Here is a 27,615-nt window from a genome sequence, read left to right on the forward strand (position 1 = left end):
CTTCACAGAAGTTTATAACGCAGAGCCATGAAAATAAAAAATAATTTTTCTTTCCTCAAAAATGATTTTTTTGCCTGGAATTTCCTATTTTTCCAAGGGTAATAGGAGAAACTGGACCCCAAATGTTGTTGTCCAGTTTGTCCTGAGTACGCTGATACCCCATATGTGGGGGTAAACCACTGTTTGGGCGCAGGGCTCGGAAGGGAAGGCACGCCATTTGGCTTTTTAAATGGAAAATTAGCTCCAATCATTAGCGGACACCATGTCACGTTTGGAGAGCCCCTGTGTGCCTAAACATTGGAGATACCCCAGAAATGACCCCATTTTGGAAACTAGACCCCCAAAGGAACTAATCTAGATGTGTGGTGAGGACTTTGAACCCCCAAGTGCTTCACAGAAGTTTATAACGCAGAGCCATGAAAATAAAAATTATTTTCTCAAAAATGATCTTTTGGCCTGCAATTTTTTATTTTCCCAAGGGTAACAGGAGAAATTTGACCCCAAAAGTTGTTGTCCAGTTTCTCCTGAGTACGCTGATACCCCATATGTGGGGGTAAACCACTGTTTGGGCACATGCCGGGGCTCGGAAGTGAAGTAGTGACGTTTTGAAATGCAGACTTTGATGGAATGCTCTGCGGGCGTCACGTTGCGTTTGCAGAGCCCCTGATGTGGCTAAACAGTAGAAACCCCCCACAAGTGACCCCATTTTGGAAACTAGACCCCAAAAGGAACTTATCTAGATGTGTGGTGAGCACTTTGAACCCCCAAGTGCTTCATAGAAGTTTATAATGCAGAACCGTGAAAATAATAAATACGTTTTCTTTCCTCAAAAATAATTATTTAGCCCAGAATTTTTTATTTTCCCAAGGGTTACAGGAGAAATTGGACCCCAAAAGTTGTTGTCCAGTTTCTCCTGAGTACGCTGATACCCCATATGTGGAGGTAAACCACTGTTTGGGCCCACGTCAGGGCTCAGAAGGGAAGTAGTGACTTTTGAAATGCAGACTTTGATGGAATGGTCTGCGGGCGTCACGTTGCGTTTGCAGAGCCCCTGGTGTGCCTAAACAGTAGAAACCCCCCACAAGTGACCCCATTTTAGAAACTAGACCCCCCCAAGGAACTTATCTAGATATGTGGTGAGCACTTTGAACCCCCAAGTGCTTCACAGACGTTTACAACGCAGAGCCGTGAAAATAAAAAAATCATTTTTCTTTCCTCAAAAATGATGTTTTAGCAAGCATTTTTTTATTTTCACAAGGGTAACAGGAGAAATTGGACCCCAGTGATTGTTGAGCAGTTTATCCTGAGTATGCTGGTACCCCATATGTGGGGGTAAACCACTGTTTGGGCACATGTCGGGGCTCGGAATTGAGGGAGCACCATTTGACTTTTTGAATACGAGATTGGCTGGAATCAATGGTGGCGCCATGTTGCGTTTGGAGACCCCTGATGTGCCTAAACAGTGGTAACCCCTCAATTCTACCTCCAACACTAACCCCAACACACCCCTAACTCTAACCCCAACTGTAGCCATAACCCTAATCACACCTCTAACCACAACCCTAATTCCAACCCTAACCCTAAGGCTATGTGCCCGCGTTGCGGATTCGTGTGAGATTTTTCAGCATTATTTTTGAAAAATCCACGGGTAAAAGGCACTGCGTTTTACCTGCGGATTTTCCGCGGATTTCCAGTGTTTTTTGTGCGGATTTCACCTGCGGATTCCTATTGAGGAACAGGTGTAAAACGCTGCGGAATCCGCACAAAGAATTGACATGCTACGGAAAATACAACGCAGCGTTTCCGCGCGGTATTTTCCGCACCATGGGCACAGTGGATTTGGTTTTCCATAGGTTTACATGGTACTGTAAACCTGATGGAACACTGCTGCCAATCCGCAGCGGCCAATCCGCTGTGGATCCGCAGCCAAATCCGCACCGTGTGCACATAGCCTAATTCTAAAGGTATGTGCACACGCTGCGGAAAACGCTGCGGATCCGCAGCAGTTTCCCATGAGTTTACATTTCAATGTAAACCTATAGGAAACAAAAATCGCTGTACACATGCTGCGGAAAAACTGCACGGAAACGCAGCGGTTTGCATTCCGCAGCATGTCACATCTTTGTGCGGATTCCGCAGCGGTAGAAAATCGCATTCGTAAAACCGCAGTGAAATGCGCAGAAAAAACGCGGTAAATCCGCCATAAATCCGCAGCGGTTTAGCACTGCAGATTTATCAAATCCGCAGCGGAAAAATCCGCAGAGGACCAGAATACGTGTGCACATACCGAAACCCTAACCCTAGCCCTAACCCTAGCCCTAACCCTACCCCTAACCCTAGCCCTAACCCTAGCCCTAACCCTACCCCTAACCCTAGCCCTAACCCTAGCCCTAACCCTAACCCTATTCTAACATTAGTGGAAAAACAAATTCTTTATTTTTTTATTGTCCCTACCTATGGGGGTGACAAAGGGGGGGGGTCATTTATTATTTTTTTATTTTGATCACTGAGATAGATTATATCTCAGTGATCAAAATGCACTTTGGAATGAATCTGCCGGCCGGCAGATTCGGCGGGCGCACTGCGCATGCGCCCGCCATTTTGGAAGATGGCGGCGCCCAGGGAGAAGACGGACGGACCCCGGCAGGATCGGTAAGTATGATGGGGTGGGGGGGAGCACGGGGGGGGATCGGAGCATGGGGGTGTGGATCGGAGCGCGGGAGGGGTGGAACGGAGCACAGGGGGGTGGAACAGAGCACTGGGGTGGAACGGAGCACGGGGGGGTGGATCGGAGTGCAGGGGGGGGTGATTGGAGCACGGGGGGTGATTGGAGCACGGGGGGAGCGGACAAGAGCACGGGGGGAGCGGAGCACAGGACGGAGGGGAGCCGGAGCAGTGTACCGGACAGATCGGAGGGTTGGGGGGGCGATCGGTGGGGTGGGGTGGGGGCACATTAGTGTTTCCAGCCATGGCCGATGATATTGCAGCATCGGCCATGGCTGGATTGTAATATTTCACCAGTTATAATAGGTGAAATATTACAAATCGCTCTGATTGGCAGTTTCACTTTCAACAGCCAATCAGAGCGATCGTAGCCACGGGGGGGTGAAGCCACCCCCCCTGGGCTAAACTACCACTCCCCCTGTCCCTGCAGATCGGGTGAAATGGGAGTTAACCCTTTCACCCGATCTGCAGGGACGCGATCTTTCCATGACGCCACATAGGCATCATGGGTCGGATTGGCACCGACTTTCATGACGCCTACGTGGCGTCATGGGTCGGGAAGGGGTTAATTACACCTTACTGGTTATATTTCTGCAAATTTTTTATGTTCATCTATACAGTCTGTGATGCAGTAACCCATTTTACAGCAAGGGGGCGCTGTGTGTGCACTTCAGAATGCGCTCGGAGGCATAATTATGATAGTGAATTAGGGACTGGCATTATTGTAAATGGCTGGTGTGTGTCGCAGAGGTTTTCTGCACTGTAAGCCCAAAATGATATGGTTATGCTCGGACTTATAGTTCCACAAGTGTTTGTTGTGTTTACTTATAAGGGGGGCTTATAGGGTTAGTCAAAGAGCTGGGCGAGACGTTCTAACCACACATACACTTTCCACCTATGGGGGTGGTTGCAGCTACATAATGTGACCAGGGCTTGGTCACGTGGTGGAGAGTGTTTGGATCTGTATGGTCCGTATGCAAGGTCCCGGAAAAGCCTATGTTTTGGGAGTGATATCCCCCTGAATAGCACATGGCGGGGCTTTGGCACTGAGTGGCCTCTGTGTTGGACGGTCCCATCTGGCAACGGACGTCCTGAAGAGCGCACGGAGAGGCCACATACCTACAGAGTCTGGAATGGCTTCCGTGTTGGCGAAGCCAGGACTGACAAGGAGTCAGCGTGAGGAGTGGAGCTCCTGGAAGGCAACCCCAGCCAAGGGGGTTTGATGTTGTGAATTCTGTGGCTGAGTTCACTTCTGTGGTCACAAGTGGTATTGCAGTCTCTGGGCTTCCTCCCTCAGGTGTTTTGGTGAGCTCGTTGGCTGCCTTGCTATTTAGCTCCACCTGAGTCTGTCTTCCTTGCTCCTTGTCAATGTTCCAGTGTTGGATCTGAGCTACTGCATCTTTCCTTGGGCCTGCTGCTCTGCTAGATAAGTGCTTCTAGTTTGTTTTCTGTTTTTTCTGTCCAGCTTGTTATTATCTTTTGCTGGAAGCTCTGAGAAGCAAAGGGGTGCACCGCCGTGCTGTTAGTTCGGCACGGTGGGTCTTTTTGCCCCTTTGCGTGGTTTTCGTTTTAGGGTTTTTTGTAGACTGCATAGTTCTCTTTGCTATCCTCGCTCTGTCTAGAATATCGGGCCTCACTTTGCTGAATCTATTTCATTCCTACGTTTGTCTTTTCATCTTGCTAACAGTCATTATATGTGGGGGCTGCCTATTCCTTTGGGGTATTTCTCTGAGGTAAGTCAGGCTTGTATTTCTATCTTCAGGCTAGTCAGCTCCTCAGGCAGTGCCGAGTTGCATAGGTAGTGGATAGGCGCAATCCACTGCTGCTTCCAGTTGTGTGAGGATAGATCAGGTACTGCAGTCTACAGAGATTCCACGTCTCAGAGCTCGTCCTATTGTTTTGGGTTATTGCCAGATCTCTGTATGTGCGCTGATTACTGCACGCTGTGTTGCCTGATTGCCAGCCATAACAGTACAAGGAGCCCTTCAATGATTTCCAATAGAGGGAAAAAAGAAATCCTGACATCATTTTTTTTTCTTAGCTCTGTCTTCAGTCTTTTTTTTCCCCTAGACATTAGAGTGCTTCAGGACACAGCTGTGGACATGGATATTCAGGCTCTGTGCTCCTCAATGGATAATCTCGTTGTAAATGTACAAAAGATTCAAGATACTATTGATCAGAAATCGATGCTAGAACCAAGAATTCCGATTCCTGATTTGTTTTTTGGTGACAGAACTAAGTTCCTGAGCTTCAGAAATAATTGTAAGCTATTTTTGGCCTTGAAACCTCATTCTTCTGGTAATCCTATTCAACAGGTTTTGATTATTATTTCTTTTTTGCGCGGCGACCCACAGGACTGGGCGTTTTCTCTTGCACCAGGAGATTCTGCATTGAGTAATGTTGATGCATTTTTCCAGGCGCTGGGATTGCTTTACGATGAGCCTAATTCAGTGGATCAAGCTGAGAAAAATCTGCTGGCTTTATGCCAGGGTCAGGATGATGTAGAAGTATATTGTCAGAAATTTAGAAAATGGTCAGTACTCACTCTGTGGAATGAATCTGCACTAGCGGCTTTGTTCAGAAAGGGTCTCTCTGAAGCTCTTAAGGATGTAATGGTGGGATTTCCTATGCCTGCTGGTTTGAATGAGTCTATGTCCTTGGCCATTCAGATCGGTCGTCGCTTGCGCGAGCGTTAATCTGTGCACCATCTGGCGGTATTATCTGAGAGTAAACCTGAGCCTATGCAGTGCGACAGGACTATGACTAAAGTAGAACGGCACGAACACAGACGTCTGAACAGACTGTGTTTCTATTGTGGTGATTCTACTCATGCTATTTCTAATTGTCCTAAACGCACTAGGCGGTTCGATAGCTCTGCCGTTATTGGTACTGTACAGTCCAAATTCCTTTTGTCCATTACCTTAATGTGCTCTTTGTCATCATATTCTGTCATGGCGTTTGTGGATTCAGGCGCTGCCCTGAATCTGATGGATTTGGATTATGCTAAACGTTGTGGATTTTTCTTGGAGCCTTTGCGGTGTCCTATTCCGTTGAGAGGAATTGATGCTACACCTCTGGCCAAGAATAAGCCTCAGTACTGGGCCCAGCTGACCATGTGCATGGCTCCTGCACATCAGGAAGTTATTCGCTTTTTGGTACTGCATAATTTGCATGATGTGGTCGTGTTGGGGTTGCCATGGCTACAAACCCATAATCCAGTATTGGATTGGAACTCTATGTCGGTAACCAGCTGGGGTTGTCAGGGAGTACATGGTGATGTTCCATTTTTGTCTATTTCGTCATCCATTCCTTCTGACATCCCAGAGTTCTTGTCGGACTTTCAGGATGTATTTGAAGAGTCCAAGTCTGATGCCCTTCCTCCGCATAGGAATTGTGATTGTGCTATCGATTTGATTCCTGGTAGTAAATTCCCTAAGGGTCGTTTATTTAATTTGTCCGTACCTGAACACACCGCTATGCGCAGTTATGTGAAGGAGTCCCTGGAGAAGGGACATATTCGCCCATCGTCGTCACCATTGGGAGCAGGGTTCTTTTTTGTAGCCAAGAAGGATGGTTCGCTAAGACCGTGTATTGATTACCGCCTTCTTAATAAGATCACTGTTAAGTTTCAGTATCCCTTGCCATTGATTTCTGACTTGTTTGCTCGGATTAAGGGGGCTAGTTGGTTTACTAAGATTGATCTTCGTGGTGCGTATAATCTGGTGAGAATCAGGCAGGGAGATGAATGGAAAACGGCATTTAATACGCCCGAGGGTCATTTTGAGTATCTGGTGATGCCGTTCGGACTTGCCAATGCTCCATCTGTTTTTCAGTCTTTTATGCATGACATTTTCCGTGAGTATCTGGATAAATTCTTGATTGTTTACTTGGATGACATTTTGATCTTCTCAGATGATTGGGAGTCTCATGTGAAGCAAGTCAGAATGGTTTTCCAGGTACTGCGTGCTAATTCCTTGTTCGTGAAGGGATCAAAGTGTCTCTTCGGTGTGCAGAAAGTTTCATTTTTGGGGTTCATCTTTTCCCCTTCTACTATCGAGATGGATCCGGTTAAGGTTCAGGCCATTCAGGATTGGACTCAGCCGACATCTCTAAAAAGTTTGCAGAAATTCCTGGGCTTTGCTAATTTTTATCGTCGCTTCATCTGTAATTTTTCTAGCATTGCCAGACCATTGACCGATTTGACCAAGAAGGGTGCTGATTTGGTTAATTGGTCTTCTGCTGCCGTGGAAGCTTTTCAGGAGTTGAAGCGTCGTTTTTGCTGTGCCCCTGTGTTGTGTCAACCTGATGTTTCTCTTCCGTTCCAGGTCGAGGTTGATGCTTCTGAGATTGGTGCAGGGGCGGTTTTGTCACAGAGAGGTTCTGGTTGCTCAGTGTTCAAACCATGTGCTTTCTTTTCCAGGAAATTTTCTGCTGCTGAGCGTAATTATGATGTGGGCAACCGAGAGTTGCTGGCCATGAAGTGGGCATTCGAGGAGTGGCGTCATTGGCTTGAGGGTGCTAAGCATCGCGTGGTGGTTTTGACTGATCATAAGAACCTTACTTATCTTGAGTCTGCCAAGCGCTTGAATCCTAGACAGGCCCGTTGGTCGTTGTTTTTTGCTCGTTTTGATTTTGTGATTTCATACCTTCCGGGCTCTAAAAATGTGAAGGCGGATGCTCTGTCTAGGAGTTTTGTGCCCGACTCTCCGGGGTTATCTGAGCCGGCGAGTATCCTCAAGGAAGGAGTCATTGTGTCTGCCATCTCCCCTGATTTGCGGAGAGTGTTGCAGAAATTTCAGGCTAATAAACCTGATCGTTGTCCGGCCGAGAAACTGTTCGTCCCTGATAGGTGGACTAGTAAAGTTATCTCTGAACTTCATTGTTCGGTGCTGGCCGGTCATCCAGGAATCTTTGGTACCAGGGAGTTGGTTGCTAGATCCTTCTGGTGGCCATCTCTGTCACGGGATGTGCGTGCTTTTGTGCAGTCCTGTGGAATTTGTGCTAGGGCTAAGCCCTGCTGTTCACGTGCCAGTGGGTTGCTTTTGCCCTTGCTGGTCCCGAAGAGGCCTTGGACACATATTTCGATGGATTTCATTTCTGACCTTCCCGTTTCTCAAAAGATGTCTGTCATTTGGGTGGTCTGTGATCGCTTTTCTAAAATGGTCCATCTGGTGCCCTTGGTTAAATTGCCTTCCTCCTCTGATTTGGTGCCTTTGTTCTTCCAGCATGTGGTTCGTTTACATGGCATTCCTGAGAATATTGTTTCTGACAGAGGTTCCCAGTTTGTCTCGAGGTTCTGGCGAGCCTTTTGTGGTAGGATGGGCATTGACCTATCTTTTTCCTCGGCCTTCCATCCTCAGACTAATGGCCAGACCGAACGAACCAATCAGACCTTGGAAACATATCTGAGATGTTTTGTTTCCGCTGACCAGGATGATTGGGTGTCATTTTTGCCGTTGGCTGAGTTCGCCCTTAATAATCGGGCCAGCTCGGCTACCTTGGTCTCTCCATTTTTCTGCAATTCTGGGTTCCATCCTCGTTTCTCTTCAGGACAGGTTGAGTCTTCGGACTGTCCTGGTGTGGATAATGTGGTGGACAGGTTGCAGCAGATCTGGACTCAGGTAGTGGACAATTTGACCTTGTCCCAGGAGAAGGCTCAGCTTTTCGCTAATCGCAGACGCCGTGTGGGACCCCGACTTCGTGTTGGGGATCTGGTTTGGTTATCTTCTCGTCATATACCTATGAAGGTTTCCTCTCCTAAATTTAAACCTCGTTTTATTGGTCCGTATAGGATTTCTGAGATTCTCAATCCGGTGTCTTTTCGTCTGACCCTCCCAGACTCCTTTTCCATACATAATGTATTCCATAGGTCGTTGTTGAGGAGATACGTGGCACCTATGGTTCCATCTGTGGAGCCTCCTGCCCCTGTTTTGGTGGAGGGGGAATTGGAGTATATTGTGGAGAAGATTTTGGATTCTCGTGTCTCTAGACGGAAACTCCAGTATCTGGTCAAATGGAAGGGTTATGCTCAGGAAGATAATTCCTGGGTTTTTGCCTCTGATGTCCATGCCCCAGATCTTGTTCGTGCCTTTCATGTGGCTCATCCTGGTCGGCCTGGGGGTTCTGGTGAGGGTTCGGTGACCCCTCCTCAAGGGGGGGGTACTGTTGTGAATTCTGTGGCTGAGTTCACTTCTGTGGTCACAAGTGGTATTGCAGTCTCTGGGCTTCCTCCCTCAGGTGTTTTGGTGAGCTCGTTGGCTGCCTTGCTATTTAGCTCCACCTGAGTCTGTCTTCCTTGCTCCTTGTCAATGTTCCAATGTTGGATCTGAGCTACTGCATCTTTCCTTGGGCCTGCTGCTCTGCTAGATAAGTGCTTCTAGTTTGTTTTCTGTTTTTTCTGTCCAGCTTGTTATTATCTTTTGCTGGAAGCTCTGAGAAGCAAAGGGGTGCACCGCCGTGCTGTTAGTTCGGCACGGTGGGTCTTTTTGCCCCTTTGCGTGGTTTTCGTTTTAGGGTTTTTTGTAGACTGCATAGTTCTCTTTGCTATCCTCGCTCTGTCTAGAATATCGGGCCTCACTTTGCTGAATCTATTTCATTCCTACGTTTGTCTTTTCATCTTGCTAACAGTCATTATATGTGGGGGCTGCCTATTCCTTTGGGGTATTTCTCTGAGGTAAGTCAGGCTTGTATTTCTATCTTCAGGCTAGTCAGCTCCTCAGGCAGTGCCGAGTTGCATAGGTAGTGGATAGGCGCAATCCACTGCTGCTTCCAGTTGTGTGAGGATAGATCAGGTACTGCAGTCTACAGAGATTCCACGTCTCAGAGCTCGTCCTATTGTTTTGGGTTATTGCCAGATCTCTGTATGTGCGCTGATTACTGCACGCTGTGTTGCCTGATTGCCAGCCATAACAGTTTGAAGTATACAGCAGCATGAACAAGACTGGTGGTCGTGATATGTTCATGGATGTAATGAAATGGACTTTGTTATGTGGTTTTTGATGCCTAAATAAACCAAGTAGATTGATTTACTGTATGTGAGAAAACCGTGCCTGAGTGCTTGAATCCCATGCCAAGCAAGTGTCCCCCAACATACTCAGGTAGCGCTATCTCACATTTGGTGCTGGACTGTGGGCAGTGGTCCAGGAAGCACTTGTGGACGTGATTGTTGTAACTTAGCAAGGTTACAACGTTTGCTGTGGATCGGCGGGTCCACAAAGCTTGCAAGCGTCTGGCTGTAACTCGGCGTGGTTATAAAGATTTGCTATGGATTGGCGAGTCCACGAAGTCTGCGGTGCGGAGCTGTGCAGAGTTTTGGGGAGAAGAGCTGTAGTTGCAGCAAGAGGTTCTGCAGCAGCAGGAGCTGCAGTTGCAGCAGCGGCTTGTGATTGGCAGCCAGAGGTGCTGGCAGTTTGTAACTGCAGCATGATCTGTGGTAGCGCCAGCAGGAGCTGGTGAGGTATCGTGAGAGGACATTGGTCCAAATCGTGCAGACTCTTAAAGGGCCAGTGCCGACCTAAAGAGTTTTTTTTTTTGTACTGTGCGAACTGGTGCCTGAGAGTACCGTGGGAAGTCCATGGCATGTACCAGAGGGAACAGGTGGTGCCCCTAAAAGTGGGCAGTGACCCAAACAGGGATGGTTGCCCAAAAAGGGGTGGGATCCCAAAAGGGGGCGGTAACCCAAACAGGGATGGTTGCCCAAAAGGGGGTGGAGTCCCCAAAAAGGTGTGGTAACCTGAACAGGGATAGTTGTCCAAAATGGGTGGAGTCCCAAAAGGGGTTGTATCTCAAAAGGGGGTGGTAACCCTAAAGGGGGCAGAGTTCCAAAAGGGGACGGTAACCCAAATAGGGGTGGTGGCAAAAAAAGAGACGGCGGCGAATGCACCAGTGGGCTGTTGCCGGGAACAATGTAGTTCATACTATGTAGGTCCATGCTGTGCTGTGCATTGCTTGACCAATAAGGAATCTTGGAAAGTGGTAGTTACCCAAAAAGGGGCGGAGCCTCCCAAAGTTAAAGGGGTGGTACATGTTGTGAATTCCGCTCTTGGGCTCCCTCCGGTGGTTGTAAGTGGCACTTTTGTGAGTTCTGCTCTTGGGCTCCCTCCGGTGGTTTTAAGTGGAATGGCTGCTCCTTGGATTGAGCAGTCTGCAGCTGCTTCCACTGATTGTCTTTCTGCTCGGCTTTTATGCCTGGCTCTTCCCTTCAGTCAGTGCCACTTGTCAATGGTTCCTGGTTGGATTCACATCTCTGCTTGGATTTCCCTGATATCCTTACCAGTTCAGCAAAGATAAGTCCTTGCTTTGCTCTTTTCTGTCCACATGTTGTGGACTTATTGTTCTGTACATTCTATGTTTTGTCTAGCTTGTCAGTATGGATTTATTCAGTTAAGCTGGAAGCTCTGGGAGGCAGATTTACCCTCCACACCTTTAGTCAGGTGTGGAAATTTTTGTAAACTGTGTGGATTTTTCTAGTTTTTAATACTGACCGCACAGTACTCTGTCCTGTCATATCTATCTAGCTAGACTGGCCTCCTTTGCTACATCCTGGTTTCATTCTATGTATGTATTTTCCCTCTCCACTCACAGTCATTACTTGTGGGGGGCTATCTATCCTTTGGGGATTTTCTCTGAGGCAAGATAGCTTTCCTGTTTCTATCTTTAGGGGTAGTTAGTTCTCAGGCTGTGATGAGGTGTCTAGGGAGTGACAGGAACATCCCACGGCTACTTCTAGTGTTGTGTTGAGCTTAGGAACTGCGGTCAGTACAGGTACCACCTCCTTCAGAGCTCGTCCCATGTTGCTCCTAAACCACCAGTTCATAACAGTACAAGTGGCCAAAAATGAATTAAATGCATCTCAAAAGAAGGAAAAAAAAATTCTGAGCCATTTTTTTTTCCGCGCTCTGTTTTTTTTTTTTTTTTCCTCTTGATCTCTGGGTGGTTCAGGATTTTGGCTCTGGCATGGATGTTCAGGGTTTGTTTTCTCGTGTGGATCAACTTGCTGCAAGAGTACATAGTATCCAAGATTATGTTGTCCAGACTCCGGCTTTAGAGCCTAAAATTCCTACTCCTGATTTGTTTTTTGGGGACAGATCCAAGTTTTTGAACTTTAAAAATAACTGCAAATTGTTTTTTGCTTTGAAACCCCGTTCTTCTGGTGATCCCATTCAGCAAGTTAAAATCATCATATCCTTGCTGCGTGGTGACCCTCAGGACTGGGCATTCTCCCTTGAATCAGGGGATCCGGCATTGCTGAATGTAGATGCATTTTTTCAAGCGCTCGGATTATTGTATGACGAACCTAATTCTGTGGATCATGCAGAAAAAACCCTGTTGGCCCTGTGTCAAGGTCAGGAAGCGGCAGAATTATACTGCCAGAAATTTAGAAAATGGTCTGTGCTCACTAAATAAAATGAGGATGCTCTGGCTGCAATTTTCAGAAAGGGTCTTTCTGAAGCCCTTAAAGCTGTTATGGTGGGCTTCCCTATGCCTGCTGGTTTGAGCGAATCTATGTCTCTAGCCATTCAGATTGATCGGCGTCTGGGCGAGCGCAAAGCTGTGCACCATATGGCAGTGTCCTCTGAGCAGAGTCCTGAGCCTATGCAATGTGATAGGATTTTGACTAGAATAGAACGGCAGGAATTCAGACGTCAGAATAGGCTGTGTTTTTACTGTAGTGATTCTGCTCATGTTATTTCTGATTGCCCTAAGCGTACTAAGAGGGTCGCTAGGTCTGTTACCATCAGTACTGTACAGCCTAAATTTCTCTTATCTGTGACCCTGATTTGCTCATTATCGTCCTTTTCTGTCATGGCATTTGTGGATTCAGGCGCTGCCATGAACTTAATGGACGTAGAATTCGCCAGTCACTGTGGTTTTTCCTTGCAGCCTTTGCAGAGCCCTATTCCTTTGAGTGGCATTGATGCTACACCATTGGCCAAGGATAAACCTCAGTACTGGACGCAGATGACCATGTACATGGCTCCAGCACATCAGGAAGATTGCCGTTTTCTGGTGTTGCATAACCTGCATGATGTTGTTTTTGTCGGATTTCCAGGATGTATTTGATGAGCCCAAGTCCGGTTCCCTTCCACCGCATAGGGACTGTGATTGTGCTATTGACTTGATTCCTGGCTGCAAGTTCCCTAAAGGCCGACTTTTCAATCTGTCTGTGCCAGAGCATGCCGCCATGCGGAGTTATGTTAAGGAGTCTTTGGAGAAGGGGCATATTCGGCCGTCTTCGTCACCATTGGGAGCGGGTTTCTTTTTTGTTGCTAAGAAGGATGGCTCCTTGAGACCCTGTATAGATTATCGTCTTCTTAATAAGATCACGGTCAAATTCCAATACCCCTTGTCTTTGCTTTCTGATTTGTTTGCTCGGATTAAGGGGGCTAGTTGGTTTACTAAGATTGACCTTCGAGGGGCATATAATCTTGTTCGTATTAAACAGGGTGACGAATGGAAAACTGCATTTAATACGCCCGAAGGCCATTTTGAATACCTTGTGATGCCATTCGGGCTCTCTAATGCTCCATCTGTGTTCCAATCCTTCATGCATGATATTTTCCGCAATTATCTTGATAAATTCATGGTTGTATATTTGGATGATATTTTGATTTTTTCTGATGATTGGGAGTCTCATGTGAAGCAGGTCAGGATGGTATTCCAGATCCTTCGTGATAATGATTTATTTGTGAAGGGGTCTAAGTGCCTATTCGGAGTTCAGAAGGTCTCTTTTTTGGGTTTTATTTTTTCTCCCTCGTCTATGGAAATGGATCCTGTTAAGGTCCAAGCCATTCTTGACTGGATTCAACCCACATCTGTGAAGAGCCTTCAGAAATTTTTGGGCTTTGCTAATTTCTATCGCCGTTTCATTGCCAACTTTTCCAGTGTGGTTAAGCCCCTTACTGATTTGACGAAGAAAGGCGCTGATGTGACGAATTGGTCCTCTGCGGCTGTTGAGGCCTTTCCGGAGCTTAAACGCCGATTTACTTCTGCCCCTGTGTTGCGTCAGCCGGATGTTTCTCTTCCTTTTCAGGTTGAGGTTGACGCTTCTGAGATTGGGGCAGGGGCCATTTTGTCTCAGAGGAATTCTGATGGTTCTTTGATGAAACCGTGTGCTTTTTTTTCCAGAAAGTTTTCGCCTGCGGAGCGCAATTATGACGTCGGCAATCGTGAATTGTTGGCTATGAAGTGGGCATTTGAGGAGTGGCGACATTGGCTTGAGGGAGCCAAGCACCGCGTTGTGGTCTTGACTGATCATAAGTTATCTGATTTACCTCGAGTCGGCCAAGCGGCTGAACCCTAGACAGGCTCGATGGTCCCTGTTTTTCTCCCGTTTTGATTTTGTGGTCTCGTATCTTCCGGGATCTAAGAATGTTAAGGCTGATGCCCTCTCTGGGAGTTTTTTGCCTGACTCTCCTGGAGTCCTTGAGCCGGTTGGCATTCTTAAGGAAGGGGTGATTTTTTTTCTGCCACCATCTCCCCTGATTTGCGGCGGGTGCTTCAGGAATTTCAGGCTGATAAGCCTGACCGCTGTCCTGTGGGGAAGCTGTTTGTTCCTGATAGATGGACAAGTAGGGTAATTTCTGAGGTTCATTGTTCTGTGTTGGCTGGTCATCCTGGGATTTTTGGTACCAGAGATTTGGTTGCTAGGTCCTTTTGGTGGCCTTCCTTGTCGCGGGATGTGCGTGCTTTTGTGCAGTCCTGTGGGACTTGCGCCCGGGCCAAGCCTTGCTGTTCCTGCGCTAGTGGGTTGCTTTTGCCTTTGCCGGTCCCTGAGAGGCCCTGGACGCATATTTCCATGGATTTTATTTCGGATCTTCCTGTTTCCCAGAAGACGTCTGTTGTCTGGGTGGTTTGTGACCGGTTCTCTAAAATGGTCCATCTGGTACCTTTGCCCAAGTTGCCTTCCTCCTCAGATTTGGTTCCATTGTTTTTTCAGCATGTGGTTCATTTGCATGGCATTCCGGAGAATATTGTGTCTGACAGAGGTTCTCAGTTTGTCTCTAGGTTTTGGTGGGCCTTTTGTGCTAGGATGGGCATTTATTTGTCTTTTTCTTCGGCGTTTCATCCTCGGACAAATGGCCAAACTGAGCGAACTAATCAGACCTTGGAAACCTATTTGAGATGCTTTGTGTCTGCTGATCAGGATGATTGGGTGGCTTTCTTGCCGTTGGCCGAGTTTGCCCTTAATAATAGGGCTAGTTCGGCTACTTTGGTTTCACCTTTCTTTTGTAATTTTGGTTTTCATCCTCGTTTTTCTTCGGGGCAGGTTGAGCCTTCTGATTGTCCTGGTGTGGATTCTGTGGTGGACAGGCTGCAGCAGATTTGGACTCATGTGGTGGACAATTTGACGTTGTCTCAGGAAAGGGCTCAACGTTTTGCTAACCGCCGTCACTGTGTTGGTCCCCGGCTTCGTGTGGGGGATTTGGTTTGGTTGTCTTCTCGTCATGTTCCTATGAAGGTTTCTTCCCCTAAGTTTAAGCCTCGGTTTATTGGTCCTTATAAGATTTCTGAAATTATCAATCCGGTGTCTTTTCGTTTGGCTCTTCCAGCCTCTTTTGCCATTCATAATGTTTTCCATAGATCTTTGTTGCGGAGATATATGGTGCCCGTTGTTCCCTCGGTTGATCCTCCTGCCCCGGTGTTGGTTGAGGGAGAGTTGGAATATGAGGTTGAGAAAATTTTGGATTCTCGTTTTTCGAGGCAGAGGCTTCAGTATCATGTCAAGTGGAAGGGTTATGGCCAGGAGGATAATTCTTGGGTTGTTGCCTCCGATGTCCATGCCGCCGATTTGGTTCGTGCTTTTCACTTGGCTCGTCCTGATCGGCCTGGGGGCTCTGGTGAGGGTTCGGTGACCCCTCCTCAAGGGGGGGTACTGTTGTGAATTCCGCTCTTGGGCTCCCTCCGGTGGTTGTAAGTGGCACTTTTGTGAGTTCTGCTCGTGGTTTTAAGTGGAATGGCTGCTCCTTGGATTGAGCAGTCTGCAGCTGCTTCCACTGATTGTCTTTCTGCTCGGCTTTTATGCCTGGCTCTTCCCTTCAGCCAGTGCCACTTGTCAATGGTTCCTGGTTGGATTCACATCTCTGCTTGGATTTCCCTGATATCCTGACCAGTTCAGCAAAGATAAGAGCTTGCTTTGCTCTTTTCTGTCCACATGTTGTGGACTTATTGTTCTGTATATTCTATGTTTTGTCCAGCTTGTCAGTATGAATTTATTCAGTTAAGCTGGAAGCTCTGGGAAGCAGATTTACCCTCCACACCTTTAGTCAGGTGTGGAGATTTTTGTAAACTCTGTGTGGATTTTTCTAGTTTTTAATACTGACCGCACAGTACTCTGTACTGTCCTATCTATCTTGCTAGACTGGCCTCCTTTGCTACATCCTGGTTTCATTCTATGTATGTCTTTTCCCTCTCCACTCACAGTTATTACTTGTGGGGGGCTATCTATCCTTTGGTGATTTTCTCTGAGGCAAGATAGCTTTCCTGTTTCTATCTTTAGGGGTAGTTAGTTCTCAGGCTTTGACGAGGTGTCTAGGGAGTGACAGGAACATCCCACGGCTACTTCTAGTGTTGTGTTGAGCTTAGGAACTGCGGTCAGTACAGGTACCACCTCCTTCAGAGCTCGTCCCATGTTGCTCCTAAACCACCAGTTCATAACAGGTACAGACGAACTGTTGCCAGGGACAATAGTACTATGCATGTCCAATCTGCCATAAGAACTACCCTCCTGGCCAGAGGCTACGTTTGGTGTGTTCTAGAGTTAGACGCAGAGGTAGAGGATGTATTTGGTCTGTTCAATTCGGGGAGCTCGGTGACCCTGGTAAGTCTGCGGAGGATCAGTTTGTAAGTTCCAAAAAGATTGAGATCACCTGCATCCATTGTGACACTAAGGTGTATTCAGTGGCCCAGTTGCACCTCGAGATGGCCTGGGGCTATACAAATATTCAGGCCACCATAGTCCCAAACCTACCCTGTCTAGTGATAGTAGGCCAGGACTCTTAGTTATTCTCAGTCTTATGGGAGGAGGGCGTTCCTTTACAGCAAGAGGATGGAAGTCTCTATACTGTTGCGGGAGCATAAATTAAGACAGTACTACCTCCCAAAATTGATGGGTCAGACATCGTGTTGACCAGTGGGAAGGGTGCGTCTGCACAACTTACTGACATGAACTCACTTGATGTGTATCCCAAGTTGACTGTTAGTGATGTGGTAAATATAACCTGTGGAGCTGACACCCGGTTAGAAAGCAACTGGAGGGTTCACCATACTGTGGGATGTAACACAGGCTCCGGGGGTGACCGTGACGTGTCATTGCCAGTAGCAACAGCTGGGACTGAGTACAATGGTGTGCTGACAGAAGCACTGACACAGTGGAATGACAGTACTCCACAAGGTGAAGTCAGGATGACAGTGGAAGCCATACCAGAATGTATGACCGGACAGAAGTGGGGGTCTGACCAACTCTGGGACTTGGCAGAGGTGACCAAAGGTGTGACCGTTGAAGATGGGGAAGCTTCAGGAATGGGGTCCTACACCATTAGAAATGGGGACCGCTGGTTCCAGGATGACCGATCGAGTGGTGGTGACTCCCATTCAGACGGTGACAAAAGTGAAAAAGAGTGCAGTAAAGTGACTCGGGTGCAAGTGGCAAGTCTTCCTCCCGTCACCGGAGGCGTAAAAGAGGCAAAGGGGCTGAACAAAGAAGGTAGATAAAGAGGAGAATTTGACTTCTGTCACCCGACAACTAGAGGAGGTCTGTCAACAGCTGGCGAATGAGAGGTTGAAGGTGTCGACTATGGAAGCCACCAACTCTGCACAGTTGGGTCAAGTGCGTCACTTGGAGTCTGAGCTCTCGGTAGTCAAGTCTCAGCTCGGAGAGAAGGAAGCACAGGAGGTCCAGGATCTCGCCAATGAGTTGTCTTATAAGAAGCAAAAGGTTTCAGTTTTGCAGGCTGAGTTAAGGCATCTGAGACAAGCATCTGAGCACAGGATGGATGAGCTGGAGGTCACCTGTCAACATGGCAAAGTGTGAATAAAGCCTGTAAGGATTTCACTCACTCAGCTGCGACGGCTGACACTCAGGAGACGTGTTCCTTTAAAGTTCACTGGGTTTATTGCTTCATAAACCATGTGGCAAATAACAGAAAGCAAAATGGGCCTTTGGTTCAGGCAAAGAAAAGCAAGTGTCCAGTTCATCCGGCTCAGTCCTGAAGCCGTAACACACTCAGGAGGGTTTCACCTCCACACATATCTGCTGTGTAAAGGATTAGCCAGTCTTATAAAGAGCTAACCCCACCCAGCAACCCATCACATGATTAGCCATGTGGTCTGACATTACCACAGGTCCTGAAACACATATACAAGATTATGTGCAAGACAGGAATACTCCGGGCTACATTACAGCTACCAGGCACTTATGTGGCACATACCTCCCATCGACTACAAACCCTTAAGCCATGCTACATACCTCCCCCCTCTGCCTAAAGCCGTGGGGCTTGGCACTTTCCCCCACTAAACAAGGGATTCTCGATAGGGCATCCGCATTACCGTGCAGCTTTCCGGCCCTATGTTCCACATGGAAACTGAAGTCCTGCAGGGCTAAGAACCAACGGGTGACTCTAGCATTTCTTCCTTTCGTTTCTCTCATCCACCTAAGCGGGGCATGGTCAGATACCAGTCTAAATTTACGTCCCAGCAGATAGTACCGCAATGTGTCCACTGCCCATTTTATGGCCAAGCACTCCTTCTCAACGACTGAGTAGTTCTTTTCAGATGAGGACAGCTTCCTACTCAGATAGAGAACAGGATGCTCCTCCCCATGTAGTTCTTGGGAAAGGACTGCTCCCACCCCAACATCTGAGGCATCTGTCTGAAGAATAAACTCTTTCTTGAAGTTTGGGGCCATCAGAACGGGTTGCTTACACAAAGCGTTTTTCATTTCTTGGAAGGCTGACTCTGTTTCTTCGGACCACTTAACCATTACTGATTTTGTCCCTTTTAGCAGGTCAGTCAGAGGCGCAGCCACCGTGGCGAAGTTTGGGATGAACCTCCTGTAATATCCCACGATTCCCAGGAAGGCTTTAACTTGTTTCTTGGAAACTGGTTTTGGCCATGTTTGGATTGCCTCCACTTTATTGATTTGGGGTTTTATTTCTCCATGACCCACTATGTATCCAAGGTACTTAGCTTCTTCTTTACCCAAGGCGCACTTCTTCGGGTTTATAGTAAATCCGGCCTCTCTTATAGCATCCAACACCGCTTGGACTTTCTCCAGATGACTCTCCCAGTCCGGGCTAAAGATGACGATATCATCTAGGTACGCAGCAGCGTAGGCCTTATGGGGTGCAAGGACTCTATCCATAGCCCTCTGGAAGGTCGCCGGAGCTCCCTGTAGGCCAAACGGCATCCGGGCATATTGGAAGCATCCATCAGGTGTCGAAAAGGCCGTCTTCTCCTTGGCTTCCTGTGCCATGGGGATCTGCCAATACCCCTTTGTCAAATCCAAGGTGGATATATATCTGGCGTGCCCAAGCCTTTCGATGAGCTCATCAATACGGGGCATGGGATAAGCGTCGAACTTGGAGACTTCATTCAACTTCCGATAGTCGTTGCAAAACCTCCACTCTCCATCAGGTTTTGGGACCAGGACAATTGGGCTCGACCAACCGCTCTTGGATTCCTCAATGACCCCAAGCCTCAACATACGCTCCACTTCCTTGGAGATAACTTCTCGACGAGCCTCAGGAATACGATAAGGTTTCACATTCACCCGCACATGTGGCTCTGTTAGGACCTCGTGCTCTATGACCTTCGTGTATCCTGGCAATTCTGAAAACAGGTCCCTGTTTTTCTGGAGTAACTCCTGGCACTGCTGTTTCTGGGTCTTTGATAGCGTCTCTGCTATAGTAACCGCTCCAACCTCACCTTCTGGGTTGCTTAACAATGATGGAGTTGCTGTCGGCTCTCTATCTTGCCATGGCTTGATGAGGTTGACATGGTAAACTTGGAATGGTTTCCGTCTTCCTGGTTGGTGAATTTTATAATTTACCTCACCAAGTTTCTCGACAACCTCATATGGCCCTTGCCATTTGGCCAAGAACTTGCTTTCCACCGTTGGAACTAACACAAGAACTCGGTCTCCCGGATTGAACTGCCTCACTCTTGCAGACCGGTTGTAGACCCTGGCTTGAGCTTCTTGTGCTTGGAGAAGGTGTTCTTTCACGATAGGCATCACCTTTGCAATCCTCTGCTGCATCAGGGCCACATGCTCAATGACGCTTCTGTGGGGTGTGACTTCGGCCTCCCAGGTTTCCTTGGCTATATCCAGGAGTCCTCGTGGATGTCGGCCATATAGAAGCTCAAACGGTGAGAACCCTGTGGAGGCCTGTGGAACTTCACGAATGGAAAACATCAGATAGGGTAAGAGACAATCCCAGTCTCTACCGTCTTTCTCTATAGCTTTTCTCAGCATGCTCTTTAGTGTCTTGTTAAACCTCTCAACAAGGCCATCTGACTGGGGATGGTACACCGAGGTCCTCAACTGGGAGATCTTCAGGGCTTTGCATAACTCCCTCATCACCTTGCTTATGAAAGGTGTACCCTGGTCAGTCAGGATCTCCTTTGGCAGACCTGTCCGGGAAAAGACATGGACCAACTCGCGGGCTATGCTTTTTGAGGAAGAATTTCTCAAGGGAATTGCCTCAGGATAGCGTGTGGCATAGTCCAGGATGGCTAATATATACTGATGGCCCTGGGCTGATTTAACTAAGGGACCGACCAAGTCCATGGCAATTCTCTCGAACGGTACCTCAATAATGGGCAGTGGCACAAGGGGGTTCCGGAAATGAGGAGTAGGAGCAGTTAGCTGACATGTAGGGCAGGACCTGCAATAGTTCACTATTTCCCGGTGACACCCAGGCCAATAGAACCTCTGCACAACCCGTTCCTGCGTTTTTTCCACCCCCAGGTGTCCACCCAAGATGTGTGAATGGGCCATGTCCAACACTTTCCGTCTATACGGACCCGGCACTATCAACTGCTCTACCAACTCCTCCCGTATTTTCGTGACACGGTACAACAACTCCCCCCTCAACAGAAAATGGGGAAATCTTGTGTCTGCCCCCGGCTCCTGTACCACCCCGTCAATAACTGTGACATTATTAAAGGCTTCCCTCAGAGTGGGGTCCCTATGTTGGGCAGTCCCAAAATTTTCACCGGTAACTTCTAACTCCAGAATGTCAGATGTAGGGGATACTTCCTCCTCATCCCCAACCAGAACACAAAAAGGAAAACTGTCTGCCTCTGGGTGTGGCGATACCCTTCCAGGGTTCACTGGTTCCTTGCCAGGGAGCTCAGAACCATTTCCCCACAAATCCCAAAACAAACAGAAATCCCGGTCAATAATTATAGGGTGCAACAAGTCCTGAACCACGCCGACCATGTGGGACTCAGTGCCACATGCCGTTTCAATGTCCACCCTGGCCATAGGGTAGTCCTTTGCATCACCATGTATGCACCGCACTCCGACCTTCTTTCCTGGGAGCAGGTGGAGAGGAAAAGTGGCCCTCACCAGGGTCACTAGGCTCCCCGAGTCTAACAGTGCCGTTACTGCTCGACCGTTCACCTTTACGGGACACGCTTGAGGTCCCTCGTTGGATGGAGAGTTCACGCTACAGGCTGGATACGCATAGTATGAACAACGGCGTCCCATGCTGCAGTCCATCTGCTCAGTGGTTTGGGAACAACGGGCAGCTATATGTCCTGGCTTGTGGCACCTCCAACAAATAATATCACCCGTGGGGACCTTGGGCACCACCTCCCCCGCCCTTTGTGACCTTGGACGCACCACCCCTTTTTGGGACTCAGCTGCCTTCTGGGACCCCCAGTACGGCATGGGCTGCCTCCCGAAGGAGCCTTCCAACCCTTGGTATCTCTCAACCAGTCCGATCAGCTCGTCGGCATTCTGGGGATCACCCTGGGCAACCCAAGACTGTATAGGCCTCGGGAGGGAATGGACAAACCGATCCATCATCACCCGTTCTACCATCTGTGCAGGCGCAGAGGATTCTGGCTGCAGCCATTTCTGGACCAGGTGCAACAGATCAAACATTTGGGAACGAGGTGGTTTGTCCCGGTGATAGCCCCAGGAGTGAACTCGCTGTGCCCTGACAGTCAGTGTCACCCCCAAACGTGCGAGAATCTCGGCTTTCAATTTGTGATACTCTTTGGCATCCTGCAAGGTCAAATCATAGTACGCCTTCTGGGGTTCTCCCGTCAGGTATGGCGCAAGTACCTCTGCCCACTGCTCTGGCGGAAGTTTTTCCCTCTCAGCGACCCTCTCAAACACCGTCAGGAAGGCCTCAACATCATCCCCGGGAGTCATTTTCTGCAATGCGCGTCTTACCGTCTTCCGGACGTGGGTGTCATCAGCCAAACCTGGGGTTGGGGCGCTCGCCTTGCCCTGGATGGCGGTTGCCAGAAGCTGCATCTGCTGCTGATGCTCCTGCTGGCTCTGCTGCATCTGCTGCCGTTGCTCCTGCTGACTCTGCCGTTGCTCCTGCTGGCTCTGTTGTATCTGCTGCATCAACAGCCTGTTGGTCTCTTGCTGCCTTTTCTCCTGCTGTGACTGCATCTGGACCAAGTGTTTCAGCAGGTCCTCCATTTTCTCCGGCAATGCTTGCTGGCTTTCAACAGCCTTGACCCAGGACATTCAAAAATAAACTCACGTCTCCGCTGGGAACGCTGCTCGCACGTCTACCACCAATTGTAAGGATTTCACTCACTCAGCTGCGACGGCTGACACTCAGGAGACGTGTTCCTTTAAAGTTCATTGGGTTTATTGCTTCATAAACCATGTGGCAAATAACAGAAAGCAAAATGGGCCTTTGGTTCAGGCAAAGAAAAGCAAATGTCCAGTTCATCCGGCTCAGTCCTGAAGCCGTAACACACTCAGGAGGGTTTCACCTCCACACATATCTGCTGTGTAAAGGATTAGCCAGTCTTATAAAGAGCTAACCCCACCCAGTAACCCATCACATGATTAGCCATGTGGTCGGACATTACCACAGGTCCTGAAACACATATACAAGATTATGTGCAAGACAGGAATACTCCGGGCTACATTACAGCAACCAGGCACTTATGTGGCACATACCTCCCATCGACTACAAACCCTTTAGCCATGCTACAAGCCTTAAGGGAAGATGTGGAAGTGCTCAGAGAAGCATTAAGTGGTCTTCTGCCAGAGGAGAAGATGGTAGTCGCAGACTTACAGCGGCACTGCCAGAGTGGTAATGAGTGCCAGTGCCCATCCTGGCCAGGGGTCTGGAAAAGTGTTAAGCGGAGGAAGAATTGGCACCAAAAGCAGAAGACAGTCACCTGGTCGTGGCAGATGTCTTGATGGAAAGGTCCGAAGCAAAACGGGAGCTATCTGTTCATGAAGAGAGTGAGACCCCACTCTTCAAGACCGTGATAGATGTACCCGAACACATGCGAGAGGCATGTACCAGTGAGGATGTGCATGAGGCCTTTAAAAAGGCGGTCGAAGAGTGTAGTGTGAACTGGGCACCAGAGACGAAACAGTTGGTGATACTGTCGACTAGGGAAGCCACAGTGAAGTGGGTGGCTATCTGGAAGGATATGCACCACAATGTCTTTGCATGAAACAGATTATCCTGCTGAGGAATAAGAAAGCTGCTTGACGTTTGGAGCATACCAGGAAAGCTCAAAGTTGTCTGGGCTTTGTGGAAGACATCGTTCAAGTACCCAGAAATCTGGTGGGGAATGTCGGAGGAGGATTTGGAAAAGTGATGCAAGACCTGGTGAATCGATCCTGTGTGGCGAAAGTGAGGATTCCAAATGATGGTGAAGTCCACGAAGATGGAATGGTTCCATTTGTCATAATGAGCTTAGTAGAAAGCCTTAGGAACATTCCAATGCTTCTTGAATACCGGGTGACATATCTGAAGGAGATAGAGCAGCTAAGACTGGACTGGCTGCTGATTAATAAACAGATGCAGAATATAAGATGGCGACCACTTCCAATCCGGGGTCTGGAGATACGAAAAGATACCCTAAAGAATAGAAGACTTCAAAGTAGTGAGTCCTCTGTTAGCTCAGGGCTGAGTGACCCAGACGGACACCCGGTAGCTGACGTAACGAAGAGTCAGTCTCAGATCAGTCACTAGGCTCGACTGGACTGGGGACTCATGACTGCAATAACTGTGGGTGGCAGCCCTGGAAAGAAAGGTCACGAGAAGGGGCACATTTGGAAAAGGGATTGACTAAAAATGATCTGGTGACACAGACAAATGGTGACTCAAGGGTTAAAGTCCAAGGCCGGCAAACTGACCGCGGGGGCGGGGGAGGCCTAACAAAGGTGTGATGCCCAAAACTGACTGAGACGGTCCTCTCGACTTTTAGGGCAAGGAGACTTGAGTACCCGGTCTCGGGACCCCTGGTTTATGTCAAGTGTTCAACCCCGCAGGTTTGAACAGAGGGAGAGGGTATGTGATGCAATAACCCATGTTACAGCCAGGGGGCGCTGAGTATGCACTTGAGGATGTTTTTGGAAGTATAATTATGATAGTGAGATTGGGACTGGCATTATTGTATATGGCCGGTATGTGTCACAGAGGTTCTCTGCGCTGTAAGCCCAAAATGATATGGTTATGCTGGGACTTATAGTTCCACAAGTGTTTTTTGTGTTTACTTATAAGGGGGGCTTATAGGGTTAGTCAAAGAGCTGGCTAGCCACACATATGCCTCCCACCTCTGGGGGTGGTTACAGCTACATAATGTGACCAGGGCTTGATCACATGGTGGAGAGTGTTTGGATCTGTATGGTCTGTATGCAAGGTCCCTGAAAAGCCTATGTGTTGGAAGTGCTATATCCCTGAATGGCACATGGTGGGGCTTTGGCACTGAGTGGCCTGTGTGTTGGATGGTCCCAGCCAGGGACGGACGTCCTGAAGAGCGCACGGAGAAGCCACATACCTACAGAGCCTGGAATGGCTTCTGTGTTGGTGAAGACAGGACTGACAAGGAGTCAGCTTGAGGAGTGGAGCTCCTGGGAGGTAACCCCAGACAAGGGGGGTTGTTATATACGGCAGAGAGGTTTATCTGCTGCATGAACAGACTGGTGGTCGTGATAAATTCATGGATGTAATGAAATGGACTTTATGTGGTTTATGATGCCTAAATAAACCAAATAGACTGATTTATGTGAGAAAAGCGTGCCTGAGTACTTGAATGCCGTGCCAAGCATGTGTCCCCCAACTCACTCAGGTAGCGCTATCTCACAAGTTACAACTTTTTATAGTGGGTTATTTGCCCGTTGTCTGGTATTACCCTTACAATATGTACTTTGGGGATCCCTACATGTTTTTATATTTATGCATGTATTAATATAGTATTACTTTGTTCAATAAAAGGAAATATATCTAACGACTTGCAGTGGACATATGTCTTTTTATAGGTTTACTTTACAGTTGCAGCAAAGTGAATAAGATATCTGAAATGTCATGCAAAAACTGCTTATCGTTTGCAGTTTTTTCAAATCTGCAGCATGTGAATTGTGTCTGTGTTTTTACAGTGTTTTTCACTCATTCAAATGAATGTGGGAAGAAAAAGCTATTATAAACATGTCAAGATCACATCAAAATCATATTTATTTTACTCTGCATTTTCCTGCCAATACTCTGGTTTTTGGTGCAGAAAATTCTGCTACAAACATTAACTGAGTGCACTCAGCCTGAGACATTTCATTCAAGCCTCGCAGTCCATACTGTTCTCTACATGAAAGTGGCCATACTGTATATTTCTATGTTAGAAATAAAAGGTTGATGCTCAAGGTTGTGAAACTGATATGATGTGAATATTGCTGTGGAATTTTCAGAAATAAGTAATGTGCCTGTTATATATGACGATATCTCATTTTTAAGTTGCTGCAAATAACCTATATTTCCTCTGTGTGTGAGCTGATTGGGGAATTTTGTAACATGTTTTTTTCCTTTTAGGGTTGGTGTTGATAATTTTGGCCAGTCTGCAGCTATTCCTGGGCGACCTACAACAGCTTACGGCCATCGTCCCGATGAAGCTTACTACTACGGAATTGGAACACGATAATTGCTGATCACTCCAAACGTTGATTAAATTAGGCCAAACTCCCCTGCGCCTTCAGAAAAGCATGCATCTAGCTTGTGTTTGATAAATTAAATTTGTGGCTTTCATATGTGGTTACTTTGAGGACTTCAATAATCTTCACCTTATGTCTAATATAGTGAGCAGTTACAAATTGGGGGAAACTCCAGAAAACAAGTAATTCTCAGTAAAAATCATTCTGCATATTATTGTGAAACTAAATGTTCTCCAACGTTAATGATTCCTAATTTATATTGATTTTATCAGTCCTACAACAGCATGTCCACCATTTTTTCAAACTTTTCACATAGCTTATGTCATTAAACACATTTAAAAGAAAACATAATGTTCTTTTTTATTTATACTCAATATTCAATGGAAAAAATGCTAAATGTTCTGTATAGATATTAATCCATATTTGTTTGTCATCCCTGGTGGTAGCATAGAATCGATAGCTTAGTCATACCACGGGCAGTAGATCAGTTCCTGGTACTGTGCAGGTCAGTCACTGAGAATCCGAGTAATTGAGCCCATGTTTTCTCTTTAGTTTTTAAAGGGAAAAAAGAAACGGACGCACCGAACAAAAAAAGTCCAGAAACAAAGGATCACACAATAAAATATGAAAGTATCAAATTGTAGTTTTATTGGTAGTACATAGGGACAAAAAAAGAAAAACCTGGCAATGCGGTACCAAAACACAATGTGTATCAATCCACACTACACACACCTAATCAATATGTCACAAATATAGATGGACAACATATAAACAAACATTTATCACAGGTATAGCCCATAGAAACTATGAAAATGAACCTATATATAAAGTACAACGGGCATATAGATGTCTATATAAATGTCCATGTAATATACAAATACAAAAATAGGCAACCACTCCACAAAAAAATACGAAATAAATAAATAAATAGTAATGGGCAAGATGGTATCTGCTAATACACATAAGTGCATATGTACCCAAGAGGGGAAAAAAATAATAATAAATATAACATGTCTACAAGCGATATCGAATGTGCAATATGCGTATCAGAAAATCAGATAGTCAGTAGACATACAAAAATATGCGAGAACAGTGCCCGCTGCACTATGTGGATAGTCAGTAGACATACAAAAATATGCGAGAACAGTGCCCGCTGCACTATGTGGATAGTCAGTAGACATACAAAAATATGCGAGAACAGTGCCCGCTGCACTATGTGGAAATCAATAGCAGCATGACCCTTAGCAGAAAGGTCACAATCACAGCCCGTGGGGTGTATGCAAAACGGTGCCCACTGCACTATGTGAAGCCAAATAGCAACATGACCCACAGCTGAAAGATGACAAACACAGCATGTGGATCGTCAGAGAATGGTTTACCTGAGAGGTGTGTGAAGAGTGGACAGACGCGCCCCGACGCGCGTTTCGGATCACAAAATCCTTCGTCCCTGAGGATTTTGTGATCTATATTTGTGACATATTGATTAGGTGTGTGTAGTGTGGAATGATACACATTGTGTTTTGGTACCGCATTGCCAGGTTTTTCTTTTTTTGTCCCTATGTACTACCAATAAAACTACAATTTGATACTTTCATATTTTTTTGTGTGATCCTTTGTTTCTGGACTTTTTTTGTTCGGTGCGTCCGTTTCTTTTTGCTCTAGCTTTGCCGAATGGTCTGCCATTCTTATAGTTACCCCTTATCAAGCTTGGTGATTTTTTCCTCACCTCTAGATTATGTATGTTACACTGCTTGTAT

General features: G+C 47.1%; 1 protein-coding gene across 2 annotated transcripts in view; it reads left to right on the forward strand.

Moving 5' to 3' along the window:
* Positions 1-26,195, forward strand: part of KIFAP3 (kinesin associated protein 3) — a 562,094-nt gene extending 535,899 nt beyond the window's left edge. For both annotated transcript variants that reach the window (XM_069737137.1, XM_069737138.1), the window contains exon 20: positions 25,740-26,195. In XM_069737137.1, the coding sequence (XP_069593238.1) occupies positions 25,740-25,848 (109 nt within the window). In that variant the 3' untranslated portion in view covers positions 25,849-26,195. The remainder of the gene's footprint in view (positions 1-25,739) is intronic.
* The last annotated feature ends 1,420 nt before the right edge of the window (positions 26,196-27,615 follow it).

The sequence above is a fragment of the Ranitomeya imitator genome, chromosome 8, assembly GCF_032444005.1.
Source record: "Ranitomeya imitator isolate aRanImi1 chromosome 8, aRanImi1.pri, whole genome shotgun sequence".
NCBI classification, from domain to species: Eukaryota; Metazoa; Chordata; class Amphibia; order Anura; family Dendrobatidae; genus Ranitomeya; species Ranitomeya imitator.